This window comes from Chelonia mydas, chromosome 7, assembly GCF_015237465.2.
Source record: "Chelonia mydas isolate rCheMyd1 chromosome 7, rCheMyd1.pri.v2, whole genome shotgun sequence".
In the NCBI taxonomy this organism is placed as follows: Eukaryota; Metazoa; Chordata; order Testudines; family Cheloniidae; genus Chelonia; species Chelonia mydas.
Genome location: NC_057853.1, coordinates 9,361,985 through 9,381,711, shown reverse-complemented (window position 1 = coordinate 9,381,711; position 19,727 = coordinate 9,361,985). Strand labels below are relative to the sequence as shown.

Genomic DNA, 19,727 nt, shown 5'->3' with positions numbered 1-19,727 from the left:
TAAAGGGGGGCTGGAGGTAGAAAAAAACCTACATGGTTGCACAATGCCCTGAAGTCAGCGCAATCTTCTGCAAGCACGTTAATTTTTTCATGTTGTATTTTAGACTTTGAAATGGACATAACAAAAACAACAAACCTGAATCATTTCCCCTGCACTTTGCATTCACGTTGGGCCCGATCCTGCATTCTTTGTTCAACAAAAACTCCCCCACAAGTCAATGGGAGTGTTGTATACAGGATTGGGCTCATTTGGTACAACCCTTGCATGTGTGTGAAGGCATGTTATTTAGATAGAATACTACACATTGGAGTATTTTTTTGAAAGGGCTTAGTTTGGAAACGATTCTGGGGTGTCAGTGTGAGCACCAGAAGTCTGAACACAGAAAAGGGAAGCTTCCATGCTTATTTCAAAAGAGTTTAAATTCTGTATTTTTGGTCATTCATCTGTATCAAATTCAGGACACAAGAGGTTATTTTTTCATGCAAGCAAGTGCATGCTAGGCTGCCACTGCCCTTTGCTGCCTATTTTCACTTGCACCTAAAGCAGGTTTGAACCAAATATTCAAATGTGAAAAGGCTATTGCATTATTATTATTAAACAGTATGCCTCTTCCATGGATGGATTTGTATATGGCAGCTACCTGCAGGAGGTAGGTTTCTACACATCCGGTGAATCCCTTCAGAAGTGGTAGCTACATTTCTAGGAAAGATTTTACTGCATTGCACATAAAGAGCTGCAGGTGAGGAGAAGTTGCCCAAATGCATTAACAAACAGGCAGCTTTTCACCATAAGCGGCATATCTATCTCAGGCCCCGATCCAGCAAAGCCCTTAAGCATGTGCTTAACTCTAAGCATATGAGTACACCCATTAACTTCAATGGGAGTACTATGCTAATCTAAATACCGTACAACCTGGTAGTGTTCTGAGGCATGGATGGAATACACAGTGCTCAGAAAATATGCCAGGCAGTCCTATTAAAGATAACTTTGCATGCATGATGTATCTTCCCAGTGTTGGTGGCATGCAGCATTCACAGAGTTGATTTCTACCTGCAGTGCTAAACAAAACAAAGCCATGCAATAGGATGTGCAGAGCAGGTAATCTTTGACAAAGGGACTAAGAAACTTGCTGTGATTATATGTTTAAGTCACTAGAGGGAGAGGCTTTGGGAAGCCTGCATGGGGGGTATATATGTATCTTCTGTGCTCTGCTGCTACGCTTCATGGAAGCTCCATGAATGGGGTGAATTAGGAAAGCTATGGAAGCATGTCCAGTAGATATGATCTATATGGATCAAATTTCCTGTGGGCACAATTCCTGTGGAAGCTGTTGCAGACTACGGGCCACAGTAACACTCAAGGGGAGTTTTTGTTGCCACTCTATGACTTGGGGGTCAGGACGATTCTGTCTCCCATGATCCCTGTGGAGCACCATGAAGAAAAGTAATTTACTGGGGCTCTGCCATGGAAGAGAGCATTTGGGCTGAGCTTTCATCTCTTCATAAGTTTAAGACCAGAAGGGACCATTACATCATCTAGTGTCTGACCTCCCACATATCAAGACATTACATTTCACCCAGAGAACCCTATGCTGAGCCCAATGACTTGTTAAACTAAAGCATTTTAGCTCTCAGGAGACTAACCTATTGTACGCCACCAGCAGAGGACAGGAGAGAGACTTAGGCACTGATGTCACCAGAAGGGAACTGATTAGCTGGCATATGTCCTGATGATCCTACCAGACAATCCGTGCTCCATTCTCCAGAGGGAAACAGAGAACTCCCAGTGTTGTCAGCCCATCTGACCCACAGGAAAATTTCTGGTGGTCAGTTAGACCCTAAGCACATGAGCACGACACATCAATCAGGCACCTAAGATAGGGGATTCTCTATACCACCTCAGAGCACCAGTCCACCACAACAAGCTCTAGCTCTAAGGTTAGAAGGAAGAAGCTAACACACATGTCCCATTGAGCACCTGTGTAAGACACACAGATATCTGACCACTTCAATAGAATACCATAACTAAAAACATCTTTTGGCTCTAAGAAATCAACTTGAGCTGCATACAGACATTTTCAGCTCTCGTTTTTACACATTTACCTAAAAATATCACTGGGATTTTCACAGCTGCCTAATGGGGGCTAGAAGCACAACTCATCAGTTTCAAAGGGAATTGTGCACCTAAACCCACCCCGTTCTTTATAAAATATAATATCTTTTCTATGAAAAAATAGGTTATTGTCATTACTGCTGTACCTTAAACAGGTTTTTTTTTCCATGTACATAAGAACATAAGAATGTCCATACTGTGTCAGACCAATGGGCCATCTAGCCCAGTATCCTGTCTTCCAACAGGTTTCAGAGTAACAGCCGTGTTAGTCTGTATTCGTAAAAAGAAAAGGAGTACTTGTGGCACCTTAGAGACTAACCAGTTTATTTGAGCATGAGCAGTGGCTAATGCCAGGTGCTCCAGAGGAAATTAACAGAACAGGTCAATTATCATATGATCCATCTCCTGTCATCCAGTCAGAGGCTTTGGGACACCAGAGCATGGTGCTGCATCCCTGACCATTTTGGCTAATAGCCATTGATTGACCTATCCCTCCATGATCTTATCTAATTCTTTTTTTAATCCAGTATTGTTTTGGCCTTCACAACATCTCCTGGCAATGAGTTCCACAGGCTGTAGTTAATCTAACAAAATTCCAATCTCCTAAAACAGTGATCCTGCTCCTGTTGAAGCCAATGACAAATCGCCCATTGACTTCAATGGTGCAGGGTCAGGCGCTAATACCGTAATTCTTCAATCATTTCATAAGAAGGAATCCACAGCCAGGAGGCAATAAGCACCTCCAACCAAATACCGAACACCTTCAACTCCCACTAGCTTAAATGGGAGTTCAAGGCAGTGAGCCTCTTGCAGGATTGTGCTTGGAATGTTCTTTTGGTGGTTGCTGATAAGAAGCAACAGGAAGATATAAAATCAATTGCAGCATTATGTTTCAAGGATTTAATTTTCATGTCTTGGCTCCCATTCTGGTCCCTTCTTTAATCTCTACACAGCAGGTACCCCGCCTGCCTCTAGATATTTTAATTCAGTCACAGTAAGTCAGTTGCACAGAATGAGCACTAGAGAGCAACAGCAATTCAATTAATTTCACACTCACTGCAGGGAGCAAGGATTTTAAACACCTCTCGTTGCAGGTGATCTGTATCATTTCATGTTCAGGATGCATGCCAAAGGTCTATTTCTTTCCTATCCAAATGCATAGGTCACAAAAGCCAGAAGTCAAAAAGCTCCTGGCCATTCAATTTTAGAAATGAATACAGTCCCTGCTAATGCAAATAATGTTACAGCTGAGCCCACACTTTAAACTGAGGTCATTTTCAGTCTCAAATTCATTGGCATTAATACTAGAAATATCCCTTGCTTAATGATGCCTACCATGGGTGATCAGCAGAAATAGAACCCTCAACCTTCAGAATCAAATGTTTGGGTAGCTAACACTTCAGACAAAGGAGTGCCTCCATTAGCAGGTATCAGTGGTAGGCTTTACTCTTCTGTGGGACCAGCCAATGGACCAGACAAACCAAATCTAACTACCATGCTACATAATGCTTTGGAAGTGGAAAATTTTTGTCCTGATTCTCTGATTGCATCATCAGTAGGAATATATCTAGAGAGTATCACCAAAGAGAAGACCTCTACCACTTCAGCAGCAGAACTTGGTCCATCTTTTGTAAATCGTACCAGATGGCTAGTCTCTGTGGGGTCAGTCACAGAGGGCCACGTGTATACTTTGCCCATGTGTTGCTTTGGGAATCATAGACTCTGATCCAAAGTCCACTGAAGTCAGTGGAAAAGCTTCAATTGACTTCGATGGGTGTGATCCAAAGTCCACTGACTTTAGAGATGAATCGTTCTCCTGATTAAAAAGTTTCAACCCTTCTAGATAGGGAACAGAAACAATACCATGTGATTTAGCAGTCCAGTCACACACCAGAATAACAAATAGCCCCAACTAAATAGTTGAAATGAACAGTTCATGAAAAATCCATGCACTGAACTTTTTTTTTGCATATTTGCAAATGGCAAAGAAATCAGGATAAATCAGCAAACAACCTGAGAACAGGAAATAGGACTACATTTATTTGCAAGCAATACCATCACCAGCTCTAAAAATGAATGTCCCCTTCCTTAAGATTGCAACCACTTTGGGCAGGGAAATGTCTTTTTGTTCTGGGTTTGTACAGAACCTAGCACAGTGGGGCTCCTAGATGCGACGGTAATACAAATAATGAATAACGAATAGTAAGTGAGTTTACCTCCAGAGTGGCTGCTGTGGGTCCCACTTTCACACTTATCTGTTTGACATGAGATGAGTAATCAGACGCTTCCTGGCTTTTCACTCCAAGATATGGCTCTGTTGCACATGCAGTTATTCTTCCATCATCTGGCAATGCCTCCGCCATAGCAAGGATACCGCAACCTTTAAGCCTGCCAATTAATAAAATCCTCTTGGCTCCAACCATATGAACAAACAGCCTGAGAACTTGGCCTATTTAAAGAATATAACAAACTGTTAAAAATAACCATATTAAAGACAATACACTGTACATTGTTCACAATGAAAATTCAATCTAACTTCTAAGTGATCTTTTTTTTTTTAAATCACATCTTAAAACACTTCAGAATAGGGGGTTTAACAACAGAATCTGACAGCATCTCATCTAAAATGCTGCTAACGACAACAGAATAAAGGTCCTGGTTTTAAGTGTAGAATCTTTATTATCAATGCTGGTATTGTTTAAGTGCTTGTTAAATAGTGCTTGAAATATTGCATATTTTAACATCCCCCCAGAAGAAAATGGCTTTAAGATGTCTTCTGTATTCTTTCTGGGACCAGGTTAAAAAAAAATCACATTACCTTGCATTTGCTCTTAGAGTCATTATCCCCAGACAGCACCATCATTTAAGAAATTTATCATCAGCGCTGTCCTTTGAACAATGTATTAGTGTAATACATTACAAGAGTGCTTCACTGCAATGATGTATCACGGAAAAGATGGCAACATCTGGGAAGAATGAGTCCAGGAATAGATTTAGTGCAATAGCTTTGCACGTGAACACAACCCCAAGTGTCGTTAGTTTGGAAAGGACCAATACTTGCCCCTCTGCAAGCACACTTAAACAACCTCTGCCAACCTGCCATTTAAAAAAAAAATTGCCCTTCACCCCATTAATCCGATCTCTTTATTGTTTGTGAAAGAGGCAGAGCAGGTTTGCAAATTGGATTTTCAAGAAAAATGAAGAATTCAACCTGAGAAAAACCTCTCATTTAAATCCTTTTTGTCCCAAACACTTTCACGTTGTCCGCCTGCACCCACCAAACCCTCTCTCTGGATGCATGTGATATAGTGGGACGAGCATCATGGTCTTACTGGTATCTGGCATTCAAAGTCTGTAGCATTTAATTGTGACTCGGACCGATGGACTTGCCTTTTAGATAGCCAGAGGCACATTCTTTATGAGGCTTAACTTTTGTTTCAACTCCTGCGACGTTCAGCTGCCAGCCTTCAAGTGAGGCTATTCTAAAAAGGAAAAAATCAGCTGAATGTTATTGTCTTGTACAACATCTGCAAATTCCCCCACATACACCATGGCACGAGACAGGGCATGCCCACAAATAGTGGAATGATATGCAAGAACACTGGGGTCCGGAAGAACCACTGGTAAGCTGAACGACAAGGGTCCCCAGAGGGCAAGCAGCATCACAAGAAGAATAGACTGCTCTGCTGTGGTACGTTCCAGAGGCTCCTATGCTCCACAAGTCACAGAATTCATTCAGAGTCAATCCAGCTCGAGGACAGCAGTAACTCCCTGGGCATCGGTAGGCTGTGGTCATGGTTTATATAAAACAGAACCGCTGTAAAGGAAAGGAGATCCCTCGTTGAGAGCTGATGTGTGGCAACTCCCCAGCTGTTCTTGGTATATTATCTCTGTGACCTCCACTGAGCACTCCTTTTCTAGGCTGGCAACTCCAAAAACAGAGCTACTGCCTTCAGAAGACTCAATTTCTTGGAGATGGAGCTCATTTAACCTCCTCCCTGTAGCCCGGGAAGAACCCACTGGACATCAGGAGACTCCCTGATGATAATCTTGGGAGCCACCAGGCATTATTCCACAGAGCCCAGCTAGCAGACAGTGTATGCCAATCAGACAGGGTTAAATAAGGGTATGTCTACACAGCAATTAAACAGCATGGCCTGGGTCAGATGATTTGGGCTCGTGGGGCTCAGGCTACGGGGCTGTAAAACTGCTAGGTAGAGATTCAGGCTTGGGCTGGCGTCTGAGCTCCGGGACCCTGGGAGCAGGGAGGCTCTGCTTTGGAAAGAAGACAGCATGGGATATTGAAGCAGGCCAGAGCCACCAGGTAGGCGAGATTCCCCCATCTGAAGAGAATAGCCACCACAGCTGTCAATCCCAGGAGGCTCGTGACGCTTCTGCAGGCCAGAATTTTACGCCACGGAAGCTATTTTTACTTTCCTCCCCCCGCCAACCTTCAGTAAAATGAGAAAGAATTCATAACCCATATCAGACACACTCAGATAATCCAAGCCTTGAAGAGCTGAACATTTCCTATAACCTCTTTTATGCCCCTCACAAATGCTTTAACAACTTTAATAAGATAATGTATAGCTATTATCATACAGCTAGCGCAAGTCAAACAACTATCAGCTATTATTTCAGCAACAGAACTAATGCTCAGCATTCCCGTAATCCGCAGACTGGAACAGTTTACACATTGTCAATTTCAGAAAGAACTGGCTTTTCCCGCAGATCAGAATTTACGCTGATAGATGGGAACTGTTTAGCAGACCCTTCACACCCAGGTAATATGCCGCAGCTCAAAGAGGAATAATGAGGGTATCAACTGGACTTCTGAATTAATGATACCTAAAATTAGCTTAATTAATTAGCTTAGTTACTAAAATAATTTAGTTAGCAGCATAATTAATATTTGTAAAGCACTTTTGAGATAAAAGCTGTACTGCATACAAAGGCTATTATGATTGGGCTGAAACCTCAGGCCCCTAATGTGTTTTATAGAGAAGGTTCAGCTGTGTTTACTCGTAACCAGAAGAAGCAAATAGAGAACAGCGTTTTAAAAAAACCAACGGCTGCATTCGAGCAGGATCTCCAAAGTTGCAGACTGTTAAAAACACAGCTTGTTCTTATTAGTGTTAAATCCTGACATTCTTTCTGAGGCCTCGATCCTGCAATGAGCCCCACATGGGGGTGCGGGGGGAAGATCCCTGTGCCTGGACAGAGCCCCAGTGAAGTTCATGTGAAGGTCAAGGCAGAACTTGGGCCTTAGCTATTAACCAATTGTTTTGCCAAGTCCTTACTCAGACAAACTCCCTGGTTTTACAGGAACAGAGAAGAATCAAGCCCCTTCTTTCTTGGCTCTCCTAAAACCAGTCCAAAAAAAAAAATCTTTGCACTGTGGGTTTTAAATGAGTTCTAAACAAGAAGAAAACTGTTAAACGGTATGCATATGGTGAATCTATCAATGGGAGCGGTGGATTCTCCATCTCTTGAAGTCTTCAGATCAAGACTGGATGCCTTTCTGAAAGATATGCTTTAGTCAAACACAAGTCCTAGGGCTCAATATGGGTAACTGGATCATATTCTATGGCTTGTGTTATACACAAGGTCTATTCCATTCAGGTTGTTAGAATGTTCAACATCACAGTATCTGAGCATCTACCACTAGTGCATTAAGGAACATGACTAACGTCTGTCTTATGTTTTTTCTCTCATCCTCTCCTCAGTGGGAGAAGTGTATGCAGTGGAGTGTTTTGGTTTGGATTTTTTAATGATTATATTTTAAATATATAATGTATAACAGACATGTAGCAATGTGTGTGTGTTTGCATGCACACACCCCCACATAGGTACATTGCTTTGTGTTTGGGTTAGAGAAGGCAAGGTAAAAGAAATGTGCCTTGCACTTTACAGTGGAAGGAGGTGAGGTTGTCGTTCCTGCAGGAGCTCATTCCACAGTCTTGGGGCAGCCCTGAGATTATGGTCCCTTAGACCCTTAAAATCTACGGCTTTAGGGATCAGACCATGAGAAAAATGCACAAGGTAACAAATAAATCTCATTACTTCTTTGCAGTTGACATTGCGTCCAGGTAAGGGTCCAGTCCAACAGCAATATCCAGAGCTTTCTGTAAATAATGCTTTAGCTGTTCAGGAACACGAGAGTCACCATGTGCTATTTCTCTGGCTTTCCTAAGGTTCTCAGCAATAAGCCCCATTGGTGTTTCTGAAAAAGAAAACAAAAAAGGAAGTACTTTTCAAATTGAATATGGCAGTACCCGGTACAACGATTTTGTGACTGCTCCGGGTTTAATGGTTGTCCAGTGGAAAATAAAAGCTTTTTCTGTTTTTAAAACCTGAAAACAGAATTTTGTTTTTTGACAAAATGAAAACAAAATAAAACAATTCCATCAAAAATCCAAATTAAGTAAAAAAAAAAAAAAATCCAGACATTTTAATTGAAAATACATTGAATTTTTCAAGTTGTTCTTGTAGCCATCAAGACCTTCTGCTCCAAAACACGCAAGCCCCTCTCACCTGACTTGAAGGAGAATCTCCATTAACTGTAGAAACAGCCACTAAAGGGCATTTGATGTGCACATAACCCACTGGTGAATGTGTGTTACAGGATCCTTTCTGTGCCTGATTTACAGGGTCAGTGTCTGTTATAGCCGCAGCAAGGAAGCCTCAGCTTTTCAGTTTATGCTTCTAGCTCCAGGAATCCTGGTTCAATCCCTGTGTGTCTGCCAAGACGGAGTAGTCTGTCTCATGAGCACGCACACAGACACACACAGACACACACACACACACTCTGACATTCTGTTTGGTACAGGGCAGTGGTATGCACGCACACAGTATTACACGTTCCACCAGTCAGACAAAGTTTGTCTTAAAGCACCTGGGTGTTTAAAATGAACATGCTGGCGCTGGTCATTAGCGATGGTCAGGAATTTTTGACAAAACAGTTTTTTTGGAAAGGAGAGACTGACTCTGCAGCTTGGTGCTCAGGGCACTCTCGTGGGAAGTGGGAGAACCAGATTCAAGTCCTGCTCCAAATTAGGCAGAGTGGGGACTTTGACCTGGATGTCCCCTCCACCTCCCATACCACATGACAGCCTTAAGCACGGGGCTGTTGGCTTCTCTGGGGTCTCCCTTTCTCTGCGTTGGATTCTGTGACAATTTTTGAAAGGTCTTTGGTTTGTCTCACTGACGAACGGGAAAAACTTCTGAAATCTCAAACATTTTCACAGGTTGGGAAAACCCTTTCTTGCCCAGCTCCTGCTGTCACTGAACTATACTATATTCAGCTACAGGCACAGAAATCAGCTCCTTCTGCTTCAAGAACACTTGAGCTAAAGCAACTGCGCTATTAAGCAGTGTAGTATTAGGACTTCTATCTGCAGCAGTAAGTCATCAGCAGGGACCGAACATGGAGGCTCTGATTTCTAAAGACTCTCAAGCCTCTCTACGTGATCAAGGAGTGTGGCTGCACTGCATCTGGGAGTGGGGCGGGGGGGGCCCTTGAGAGTCTGAGCCGCAATGTCAAAGCGAGGTAGACACAGCTATGAGTAGTGCACTGGCGTGAGCCCTGTTAAGACAACTCTGTGGGCCTGGGCTGGGAGGCTTGCCCTCAGATGCAGCGTAGAGGTGCCCAAGGAGACGAAGAGCCACTCCCAGATCCTTTTCATGAACCAGCCATAGGTGGCGACTCTGTGGGTGCTCCGGGGCTGTAGTGCCCATGGGGAAAAAATAGCGGGTGCTCAGCACCCACCAGCGATAGCTGTTCGGCTGCTCGGGGAGGAGCTTGGGGGAGGGTGGAGACCAGCAAATGGGGACCTAGGGAGGGGGCAGAATGGGGGCAGGAAGAGGCGGCATGAAGGCAGGACCTTAGGGGAAGGGCCTCGGGGAGGAGCACCCCTAGGGAAAAGGAGAAGTTGGCGCCTACGGAACCAGCCACTATCTGATGCGATGCTTGCAGTGACATTTCTTCAGGTAGAGAGAAGTGGTCTCACACACACACATACACAGAGCCAATCCTGCACAGATCACAGAGCATTTCCACACACATACACAGAGCCAATCCTGCACAGATCACAGAGCGTTTCCAATAGCAGCTCTCTCAAGGTGACTAGTTGCAAAGTCTTAGCCCGGGACATTCGTGCTTTTTTGCACAGATTCTCACTTACAGCTTTTAGCACCACACAGTGAAAAATCAAATGACAGGGGATATGGGGGGCGGGGGGACATGGCAACACTCCATAACAGCAGCATTACAATCCAGTATAACAATAGATTCACTTGAGCAAAATTCTTCCAATCTCCATTTGTCAAAATGCATGTTATGCTGTGAAGGGATCTGATGACAGCAATTTCAGGGCAGGACAAATCAAGCCGTTTTTAACACAAGGGGGGGTGGAGTTGTTTTCTGAAGGGCAATGTTTTATTCTCTCTGTGATAGAAAAGCTGCTAAAGAACATCACAGCAGCAAGAAGGACCAAAGGGCATGGCCTTGGCTCCCACAGGCCTGATCAGCAGCACAACCTGCAGGGAGTCTGGGCCCAATGGCCACACCCACCCACCCACCCATAGTACTCTTGGGGGGGCAGGAAGTGGCTTCCTCAGCAGCAAAGAGTGCTGGGAGGTCTGTAATGGAACTGCAACTATATGGCTCCACCTGCTGACTTACCGTGCCTGAGCCGAGGATGAGGGCAAGGTGCAACAGCTGGCCAGCTGGTCACAGAATGACCTGGCAGCAGGATTCCATCTCCCCCGATTACGGTGACCAGAGGGCAAGTGTTAAAAATCATCACAGGGTGTGGGGGGTAATAGGTGTCTATTTAAGAAAAAGCCCCTAAAATCAGGACTGGCCCTATAAAATCGGGACATCTGGTCACCCTACACCTGATGACTGAAGAGCGTTCATATGAACAGCTCAAAGGCAAGCCCCCGCGCCCCGACCTCGCTTCCCGTCAGGTGCACCGGGCGGGCAGAGCAGGTCAGGCCATGGGGGAGCCCATTTTTCCAGGCCTCCCCCCAGTTGGCCGGAACCCCTGGGCACAGGCCTCATTGGCCCACTTGCTAATTTGCCACTGCCAAGGCTGATCTGTTCCAGTACCCTGTTTCTGTAGCTGTCACAGTAGGCAGATGTGGATAATCTGACCCCACATTAGATTTCATCCTCATTTCTAATAGTCAGAGACTGGCTTAAGCCCTGAAGCATGAGGCTTAATATCCCTTGCAAAAATGTTTATCATTAATTATGATAACTCTGCATATCCACAGAAATGTCTAATCCCTTTTTGAATCTTACTAAATTCTCAGCCCCAACAACTTCCGGTGGGAATGAGTTCCCTCATCCAATTACATGTTTGGTGACAGTCTATATCCTCATATTAGTTTTGAATTTGCCACCTTTTTAATGTAATGGAATTAAATTATGTTCTTGTATTGCAAGAGAAGGAGAAAAGAAGCTCCGATCTATCTTTTACAGAGCATTTATTATTCACTCTGAACAAGCAAAGGTTTTATTGATAATGCAGGGAAAGAAAAGGATTTGCCTCCAGTCTATGAGTTTTAAAATCAGTGAGTTACATTAGTTTGAGTAACAGACGCAGATTCAGTTAACTCTCCAGAACATTTGCCTGCTAATCAAAACAGATTTTGTAACTCAGCCCCACCTTTATTATAACACCAACCTCAGGTGCCAGGAATTATGAAAGGAAGAGAAACAGTGAGAGCTACGTGCCAACATCAAGTACATAAACATTACACAATCACCCCAGGATGCGCTGCACTTATTAATGATACCCTGGCCCAAGAGCAGAGGTCAGAATTGCTTTAGTTTATGCAAGCCCCAGACAAGTCCGATCAGGACACAATTCGTGGCTAGCGCCCTATCAAATGCTACATACTACTCTGAACTTTTTAAATTCTATTTCTACTCTGCATAACCTAGGTACGTGATAAGAAATCATTTGAGCAGCTGCTCCTCTCCTTTGTTGCTTTGGGGAAGGACCTGTCATTTTTTTGGTTGCCTGTTTGTATAGCACAAAGCACAATGAGACTATTTGGCTATATTTTCTTTTTTCTTCCCTAAGTTTCTCTTGAAGATCCCTCACCCCCACCCCTTCTCCTTTCGACACCTGTCCTCCTTCTCTTCACCCCATTCTCCTCTTTCTACCTTTCTGCACCATCCCCAGCCAATCTAGCATCATAACTTCAATGTGTCGGGGGGGAAAAAAAGGACTCCCCAGGAGTTGGATAACACTCCCAGATCCAAAGCCGAAAAGGAGCCACAACCAAAGGGCAGGCAGGAGCTACTTATAGGTTCTATAGCACCTTATAGGTTCTATAGCACCAGCAGTTCTTAAAACAGAACCAAAACTGTTCAGCATCAACCACCATGCCCCAGTTGCAGGCCGAGAACCCCATCTTCCTCTCCCCCCCCCCCCCGCCCCCCCGCCATAGAAAGGATGCTGACTCAGAGGGAGGTTATAACTTCTGGATAGAGCCGAGCTAATTTGGGACAGACTTGGATTCAGATTAGCATTCAGGAAACTCAGAAGTCAAAAAAAAAGAGAAGGGAGCAGAGCATGAGGGACTCACTGTATAACCTTGTATCATATACACGGAGCCACATTCTTTGCCGGTATAAACTGGTGTAATTCCATTGACTCCAACAAAGCTGTGCAACGGAGAATTTGGATACATTCAGAATTCAAATATACATGACGTTTGGGCAGATAAGAGGGTGGAAAAATAAAAGGTGAAAGACCCAAGCTGACCTTCTGCCCCAACACTCACCTCCAGTGAAGAGTCAATGACTATACTATAGGGGGTCTAAATTAGCTGTTACCACTCAAGAGAGAGATCGTGGCGTCATTGGGGATAGTTCTCTGAAAACATCCACTCAGTGTGCAGTGGCACACAAAAAGGCTAAGAGATTGTTTGGAATCATTAAGAAAGGATAGATAATAAGACATATTGCCTCTATGTAAATCCGTGGTACACCCACATCTTGAATACGGCATGCAGATGTGGTCACCCCATCTCAAAAAAGATATATTGGACTTGGAAAAGGTTCAGAAAAGGGCAACAAAAACGATTAGGGGTATGGAACGGCTGCCGTATGAGGAGAAATTAATAAGACTGGGATTTTTCAGTTTGGAAAAGAGACGATTAAGGGGGGATATGCTAGAGGTCTATAAATCATGACTGGTGTGGAGAAAGTAGACAAGGAAGCGTTATTTACTCCTTCTCATAACACAAGAACTAGGGGCCACCAAATGAAATTAATAGGCAGCATGTTTAAAACAAACAAAAGGAAGGGTTTTTTTTTCACACAACGCACAGTCAACCTGTGGAACTCCATGTCAGAGAATGTTGTCAAGGCCAAGACAATAATAGGGTTCAAAATATAACTAAATAAATTCATGGAGGATAGGTCCATCTATGGCTATTAGTCAGGATGGGCATGGATGGTGTCCCTAGCTTCTGTTTGCCAGAAGCTGGGAATGGGCAACAGGGGATGGATCACTTGATGATTCCCTGTTCTGTTCATTCCCTCTGGGGCACCTGGCATTGGCCACTGTCGGAAGACAGGATACTGGGCTAGATTGACCTTTGGTCTGACCCAGTATGGTCGTTCTTATGTACTTACAAGTGAAGGCTTGATCCAGCAAAAACACAAGAATGTGAGTAAGATTAAATCTTTGCAAGATCAGACCTGTACACAATCCCCTGGGAGGCTTGAGTTATAGGCTCAGACGGACCTTGTGTACTATATGAAATAAAATAGGAATCCAAGAGTATTATCTAACTCCTGGTGAAACGGTTTTATTGTTACACAATGAAGTTGGATTGAAGGAGAAGGAGGGTTGGAAGAGGTGAAGAGTTTGCAGGCAAGTGAACAGAGGACAGGGTGTTCTGGGAAGTGCTAAGTGTAACAGTCAGTGGGGAGATCTTGTCTTCAAGAGAAACAGGAAAATATTGTCAAATAAATGCCTATTAGGGATAATCTGGCACATCAGGCATCAGAATTTGCTTTAAGCTAGTTATGTTCTTAAGTCTTTGCAAGGTGAGGATCTACAGCTGGGAAAAGGAAGGAGAAAGAGGAGTGCATGGGGGGGCCTGAAAAGAGAAAAGCAACTTAATTAATTACACACAGTCACTTAGGGAATTGTTATTATTTGTGAGTAATTATGTTCAATAACTTTTTTATTTCCTGTGCATCATTTAAATTAGGGAATTTTAGCACAACACTCTAATTTAAAGGGCAGTGCATTGTTTAATACATGATTTATAGAGAGAAGACCATCATCATTTGTTTATGGTGGCCTGCAGCATGCATTACAAACTTCCCAGACAAAGAAGGGTTCCTGAAGGAGTGCAGAGTCTCAGAACAGACATTTGATAGGGGAAATTGGACAGACAAATCGGGATTTATACACACATACACACACACACACACACACACACACACACAGAGTCAGCTAGATTAACTATAGTCAGCATGGAAGAAGTGGGAGCTGATATGTGAGATGGATAAGGATGAACTCAGAGAGGTTGTACCGTACATAGGGACCTATGGTGAGGAAGGCAAAGAGATGACTGTGCACCAAGCTAACAGATGCCAGGGGTAGTTTGGGTTTTGCAAAGACAAAGCCAGGGATGACACAGGGCCCCATTTTTTCGGAACCCCAGAGGTACGAGGGGAGCTGAGCTTGGGTACAGCGGTGGCTGATTTACATGTACAGTTCCATTTTTGGGGCCATCTCTATTTTACATGTCCCACACTCTTATTCCCTCCGTATAGTAAATAGGGCCATTTTATAACCACAATCAGGGCCAGATTATCCAAATGGCTCCAACCCCTCCCCCCCCCACCCCAAGCCCCAGCATTTAGTCACCAAAGTAAGGTCTGGATTTGCAGAATGGCTCAGCACATTCGGGGCTGAATCCATTTGAAAATCTGGCCCTAAATGCTACAATGGGATGAGCTGAGCGCTTGACAATCTAACTCAGACACTTCAGGGTGGTTTTGGCAGTCAGCCTCGATGATGCATCTCAGGCACTGGCAACGTCTCACTGCAACATTCACCAGGTATTATTTCATAAATGTACACCCACCGAGACATTTTCCCAAGACCCTCTGTTCAGATAAACCACAAGAGCAAATATCAAGTGCTTTCTCTGCATCAACCAAAGTCTAAGAACAGAATAATAGATGTAAAGGAGAAGCTGGATTCTACTGAGACTTTCTGATCCAAATTTTGCCATTGGCAGCCATAATATATTAAAAGTCCACAGTACCAAAGGGAACATGTGGTCTTCAAATGACTGATCCTATGCTTTCAACAGAACTCAACAGCCAGAGGGAATGAGAGGTGTCTTGACAAAGGATCTGATCCAAACCTCTTTGAACGCAATGAAAAGACTCGCATTGACTTCAGTGAACTTTGGATCAGAGTGTGTTACATGCGCAGTCCCTGTGTACTTCAGGCGGGTCAAAACTCTGAGGACCCTGGCACTGAAACTTTTCCAGATATGAGGTATTCAGTATGAGGCAACAGGTTACTGAGGAAAAGCAAGAGGAAACACAAGTTGACAATAGCTTCTCTTTTACCTGTTACCTTCCTTGCAGTGTTACTGAATAGCTGAGAACTCATCTGCCTATGATAGGCATGTCCTGAAGTCAGGATAGCAAGGCTAGTAATATAAAGAAAATCATTTTCATAGATGAAAATGGAAGGTCATATGTAGTTTTGTATTTTGAGAACCTGATCCAAAGCGCTGAGAAATCAATGGGAGTTTATTGAGCACAGTGAACTTTGAATCAAGCCAGGATAGCTCAAAACGAATGATTTTTTAAAAAATTGAATTTTCATTTTAATTAGATTTTATTTAAATATATTTTTCTTTAAAAAAAACTATTTGAAAATTATGTCAATTGATATTAAGGCTTAGATTTACTATAATAATCTACTAAAATCTTTTAAATTTAAATAAAATAATAATATTCAATCAATAGGTTTGCTACCGAAGCTTTAAAGATATTCAAACCCTGAACTGGTGGAAGTAACTGACTTGGCACCTGGAACCAGACCTTGTTGTAGTGCGCAACCAGCTTCTGACAGAAGTAGCCTTTTCTTCAGGTGCAGATAGAATATTTCCTTTGTTTCAATTTATTCAATCACTTCGGTTCCTAATTCAAAGTTGAGAAACCAATAAGGAGCTGAAAAAACTGGAAAGCTTATTTTGCTCTCCCAATCTATGAATAAAAACCAGGTGTGAAAGGTTGAGATCTGCTAAAGTTCTAAAACCTGGAAAGAGTGGTGACCAGAAATAATCAGTTCGATTTATAACTACCGTTCATACTTCCTTGGTTTAATGCGGCTTAATAAATCAGTTTTAAATACAAAACAAGTTTTAATAAAGTTATTTCCACCTTCCTTATGTGTCACTAACTAATAATTAGATAAGAAATGCACCATTCACCATATTCTAACATAAAAAATGTAAAATTTAAGAACCTTAGTAAGGTAGGTTGCTTCAATAAATGTGAATCGATATAGTGTATACTCCTGGTTGGTAAAAAGAAAACTTGGAAACTATAAACTACAACCCAAACTCAAATGGTATAATTATGCAGTAAATGTTAATTCAAATAAATAAAAAAATAAAACATTTTGAAATATATCCTAGCTCAGGGCAGTAAAGAAGAGGGTTTGCTAGTTGAAGAAAACAACTAGCTAAGAAAGACATGTTTCCATAATACTGGAGAATGCACCTAAAAAAAATAAGAGCAGGGAGATTGCCAGCTGGTGTCAATACTCAGAAACCGACAGCGATTTCAATACAGCTATGACAATTGACACCAGCAAAGCTTCTTCCCGAAAGCACGTGTGCTTTTGAGAATAAAGATGATCCAGACTAGGAAACTAAGAACAGTTTATACCAAGTGCTATATGAAAGGGAGAGAATCCACTGCTCTTTTAACTATGTTGTCAGTAGTATTCTCCTAAATCTTCGATAGCACTTCCTTGTATGGCAAGGTCAGCTGGAGGATGTGATTTACTGTCTGCCAAACATGTGCCTTTTATTTCCCCATGAGGGAAAAAAGTAGATTGTGTCCTTGTTTTAATTGAATCTAGAATGACTCACAGAGGAGGAACCCCCAAGGGATCTGCTGAGGACAGTTTGCATTGCTAAGAGTTCTGGGATATTCCCAGAACAATAAGAAACCCACAGATTCAACTGGCATCCTAGTTCCTCCTGCTCTGCTTGCCACTCCAGACAAAAGACAACCACCTGTCCCGAATAAATCATAAAATGTGCATTCCCAGCACCAATGCCTTCCCTCCCCAAACTGAAAAGGGGGAACCGATTGCCCTTGCATGGAACCCTGAACTCTGCAGAAAGGGCAGCCTGAGGAGAGGTTTACCTGTGGGGTGGTGCATGATGCTCCAATTCAGCCAGATTCCGGGGGATGCTGCTGTCTGTGTGGCTGTGCAGTGCTCAGCTTGGCAGTGTGCATCCCTCTCCACGTGAGGGGCAGGGCTGCCATGGGGAACACGTGGGCATAGGCAGCAGAGCCTGTGGTTGCTACTGGTTATGGAATGATCGCCCCTGGCTTGGGCTGGGTTTCTTAGCCCCAGCTGCACCAGGCAGCTCCCAGGCTACTCCCTCCCCGAGGCATTTCCAATAAATGCAGTAGGGCTGGAGAGAGCTAACTGCATCACACAGACAGCAGTGGAGTTTTGGCATCTATTTGTTTTATGTAAGTTGTTTGCTGGCCACAGGGTGAGATTCATAGCTGGGGTTTTGGAAGTTCTGGGGCTAGGGGAGAAAATCAGCAGTTACACAAACTTAGGGCTGCACAGTAGAAAAGACTAGAGATACGCTCCAACCAAAGGCCCAGAGACAACTTGTGAGGGGGCATGCGAGGGCACATGTCCCCCCAGGTTTCTGCCAGGGTTTATGTGCCCTGCCCTGAACCCTGCTGCATACCACCAGAACCTTTAAATTGTGCCCCACCTCCCCTCCCACCACTGTCAACAGTTACGTGTCGCCTCTGCCCAGAGCCCCAAAGTCGGGAGGAATTTGAAATCCCCATAACCCAGGGTACATTTCCTAAGGGGTCTCTAGCTTTACAGTAAGATGACCCAAAAGAGCCTATAGTTCTCTTACACAACGCCTGCTGAAACACCACTGCCTGATGCTGGTGATATTGCCAGGTTTCGGCCTGTGCGGAATTACCCTGTTTTGGAGAAAGGGAATTGAGGAGCTGGCAGGTCAGCTCTGACGGGCTAGTGGAATATTCAGACTTTCCAGACCCATTGATTGGATTGACCACATCAGGCCCGTCTTTGAATCCCTCCACCAATGACCCCGCTTCTCTACCACATCAAACATAAGCTGCTGGTCTTTCCTTTCAAGGCCCTTCACAGTCAGTCCTCACCGGACCTGTCATCTTTCATTTGTTATCAGGCTGTCGCTGCTCACCTCCAGTCACCTGGGATGCCGGCCTCCCATTGCCCACCTGTTAAATTTCCAAACAGGACCTTCGTTCCTTCTCCCATTCCTCTCTACACCCTTGGGAGGGGCTCCCTGTAAAAATCCATATATCCACCTCATTATCCACCTTCAAATTCCTCTTGAGAACTTTCCTTTTCCCAGATACCTGCAAAAGACTGGACAACACATAGGCTGCTGGTGCACTGAGAACAGCCTATCATGCTGAACAGTACTGTCTCACTGTTTACTTGTACTCCTGTCTGTTTGCATCCATCTGTTGCCTTTTGTCTTATTCTTAGATTTTAAGCACCTGGGAGCTGTGGCAGCTTTTTTGTTCTGTTTGTATAGCACCTAGCACCATAGGGTCCTGGTCCAGGACATGCGCTCCTAGGTGCTACTGTAGTACAAATTATCCCTTCCCAGAAGGAGAAAGTGAGGCACAGAACGGTTTCAGTGATTGGCGCAAGGCTACCCAGTGAGTCAGTGTCAGAGCTGAATTTAGAACCAACCTCTCTAACCATTAGAATCTACAGATAGCCATGTAACATCCACTGCCCCTAAAGGCTTCCGTTCGGCTGGCACAGGCTGGTACAGTAGGTAATGTACCAGGTCAAGCAATGCAAGGTCCTGGTGGTAGATGGTCATTATAACTAGCCCAACATTTGAGAGCTTGCTTGCCAACATTTGAAGTGAAACAGCAGATATAACAGCAGAACAAAATCATAAAAGGAAAAGCAAATAAAATAACTGACTTCAATTTCTTACTGCTATTAATCAAAACAAACAGACAAGACTAAATAGATCAACCCCTTTAAATACCTAAGATTATCCCCATATGTCACTTAGTAAACTATGAGCCGAATTAGATCTTATAGCCCCTATAGAAACTGATGCAATCTGCACATGAATTGGGAGTTAAAAGTTTTAAGTATTTTTAGTATTGTTAGGACCAGAGTAATGCTCTAACCATTCCACAAATCATCTCTCCACAGGTTTGCTGGGTGACCTTGGGCAAGTCATTTCTCCCCATACTTCAGTTTCGCCATCTGTAAAATAGGGATACCTCTATTAACTTCCTTTGTAAAACACTTTGAGATCTACTG

General features: G+C 43.5%; 1 protein-coding gene across 1 annotated transcript in view; it reads right to left on the bottom strand.

Annotated features, from left to right (window-relative positions):
- Positions 1-19,269, bottom strand: part of LOC102930500 — a 51,520-nt gene extending 32,251 nt beyond the window's left edge. Inside the window, exons 1-4 of the mRNA XM_043550984.1 lie at positions 19,143-19,269; positions 8,176-8,335; positions 5,503-5,594; positions 4,329-4,561 (exon numbers count right to left, since the gene is read on the bottom strand). Of these exons, the coding sequence (XP_043406919.1) occupies positions 4,329-4,561; positions 5,503-5,594; positions 8,176-8,335; positions 19,143-19,269 (612 nt within the window). The remainder of the gene's footprint in view (positions 1-4,328; positions 4,562-5,502; positions 5,595-8,175; positions 8,336-19,142) is intronic.
- Between the last annotated feature and the right edge of the window lie 458 nt (positions 19,270-19,727).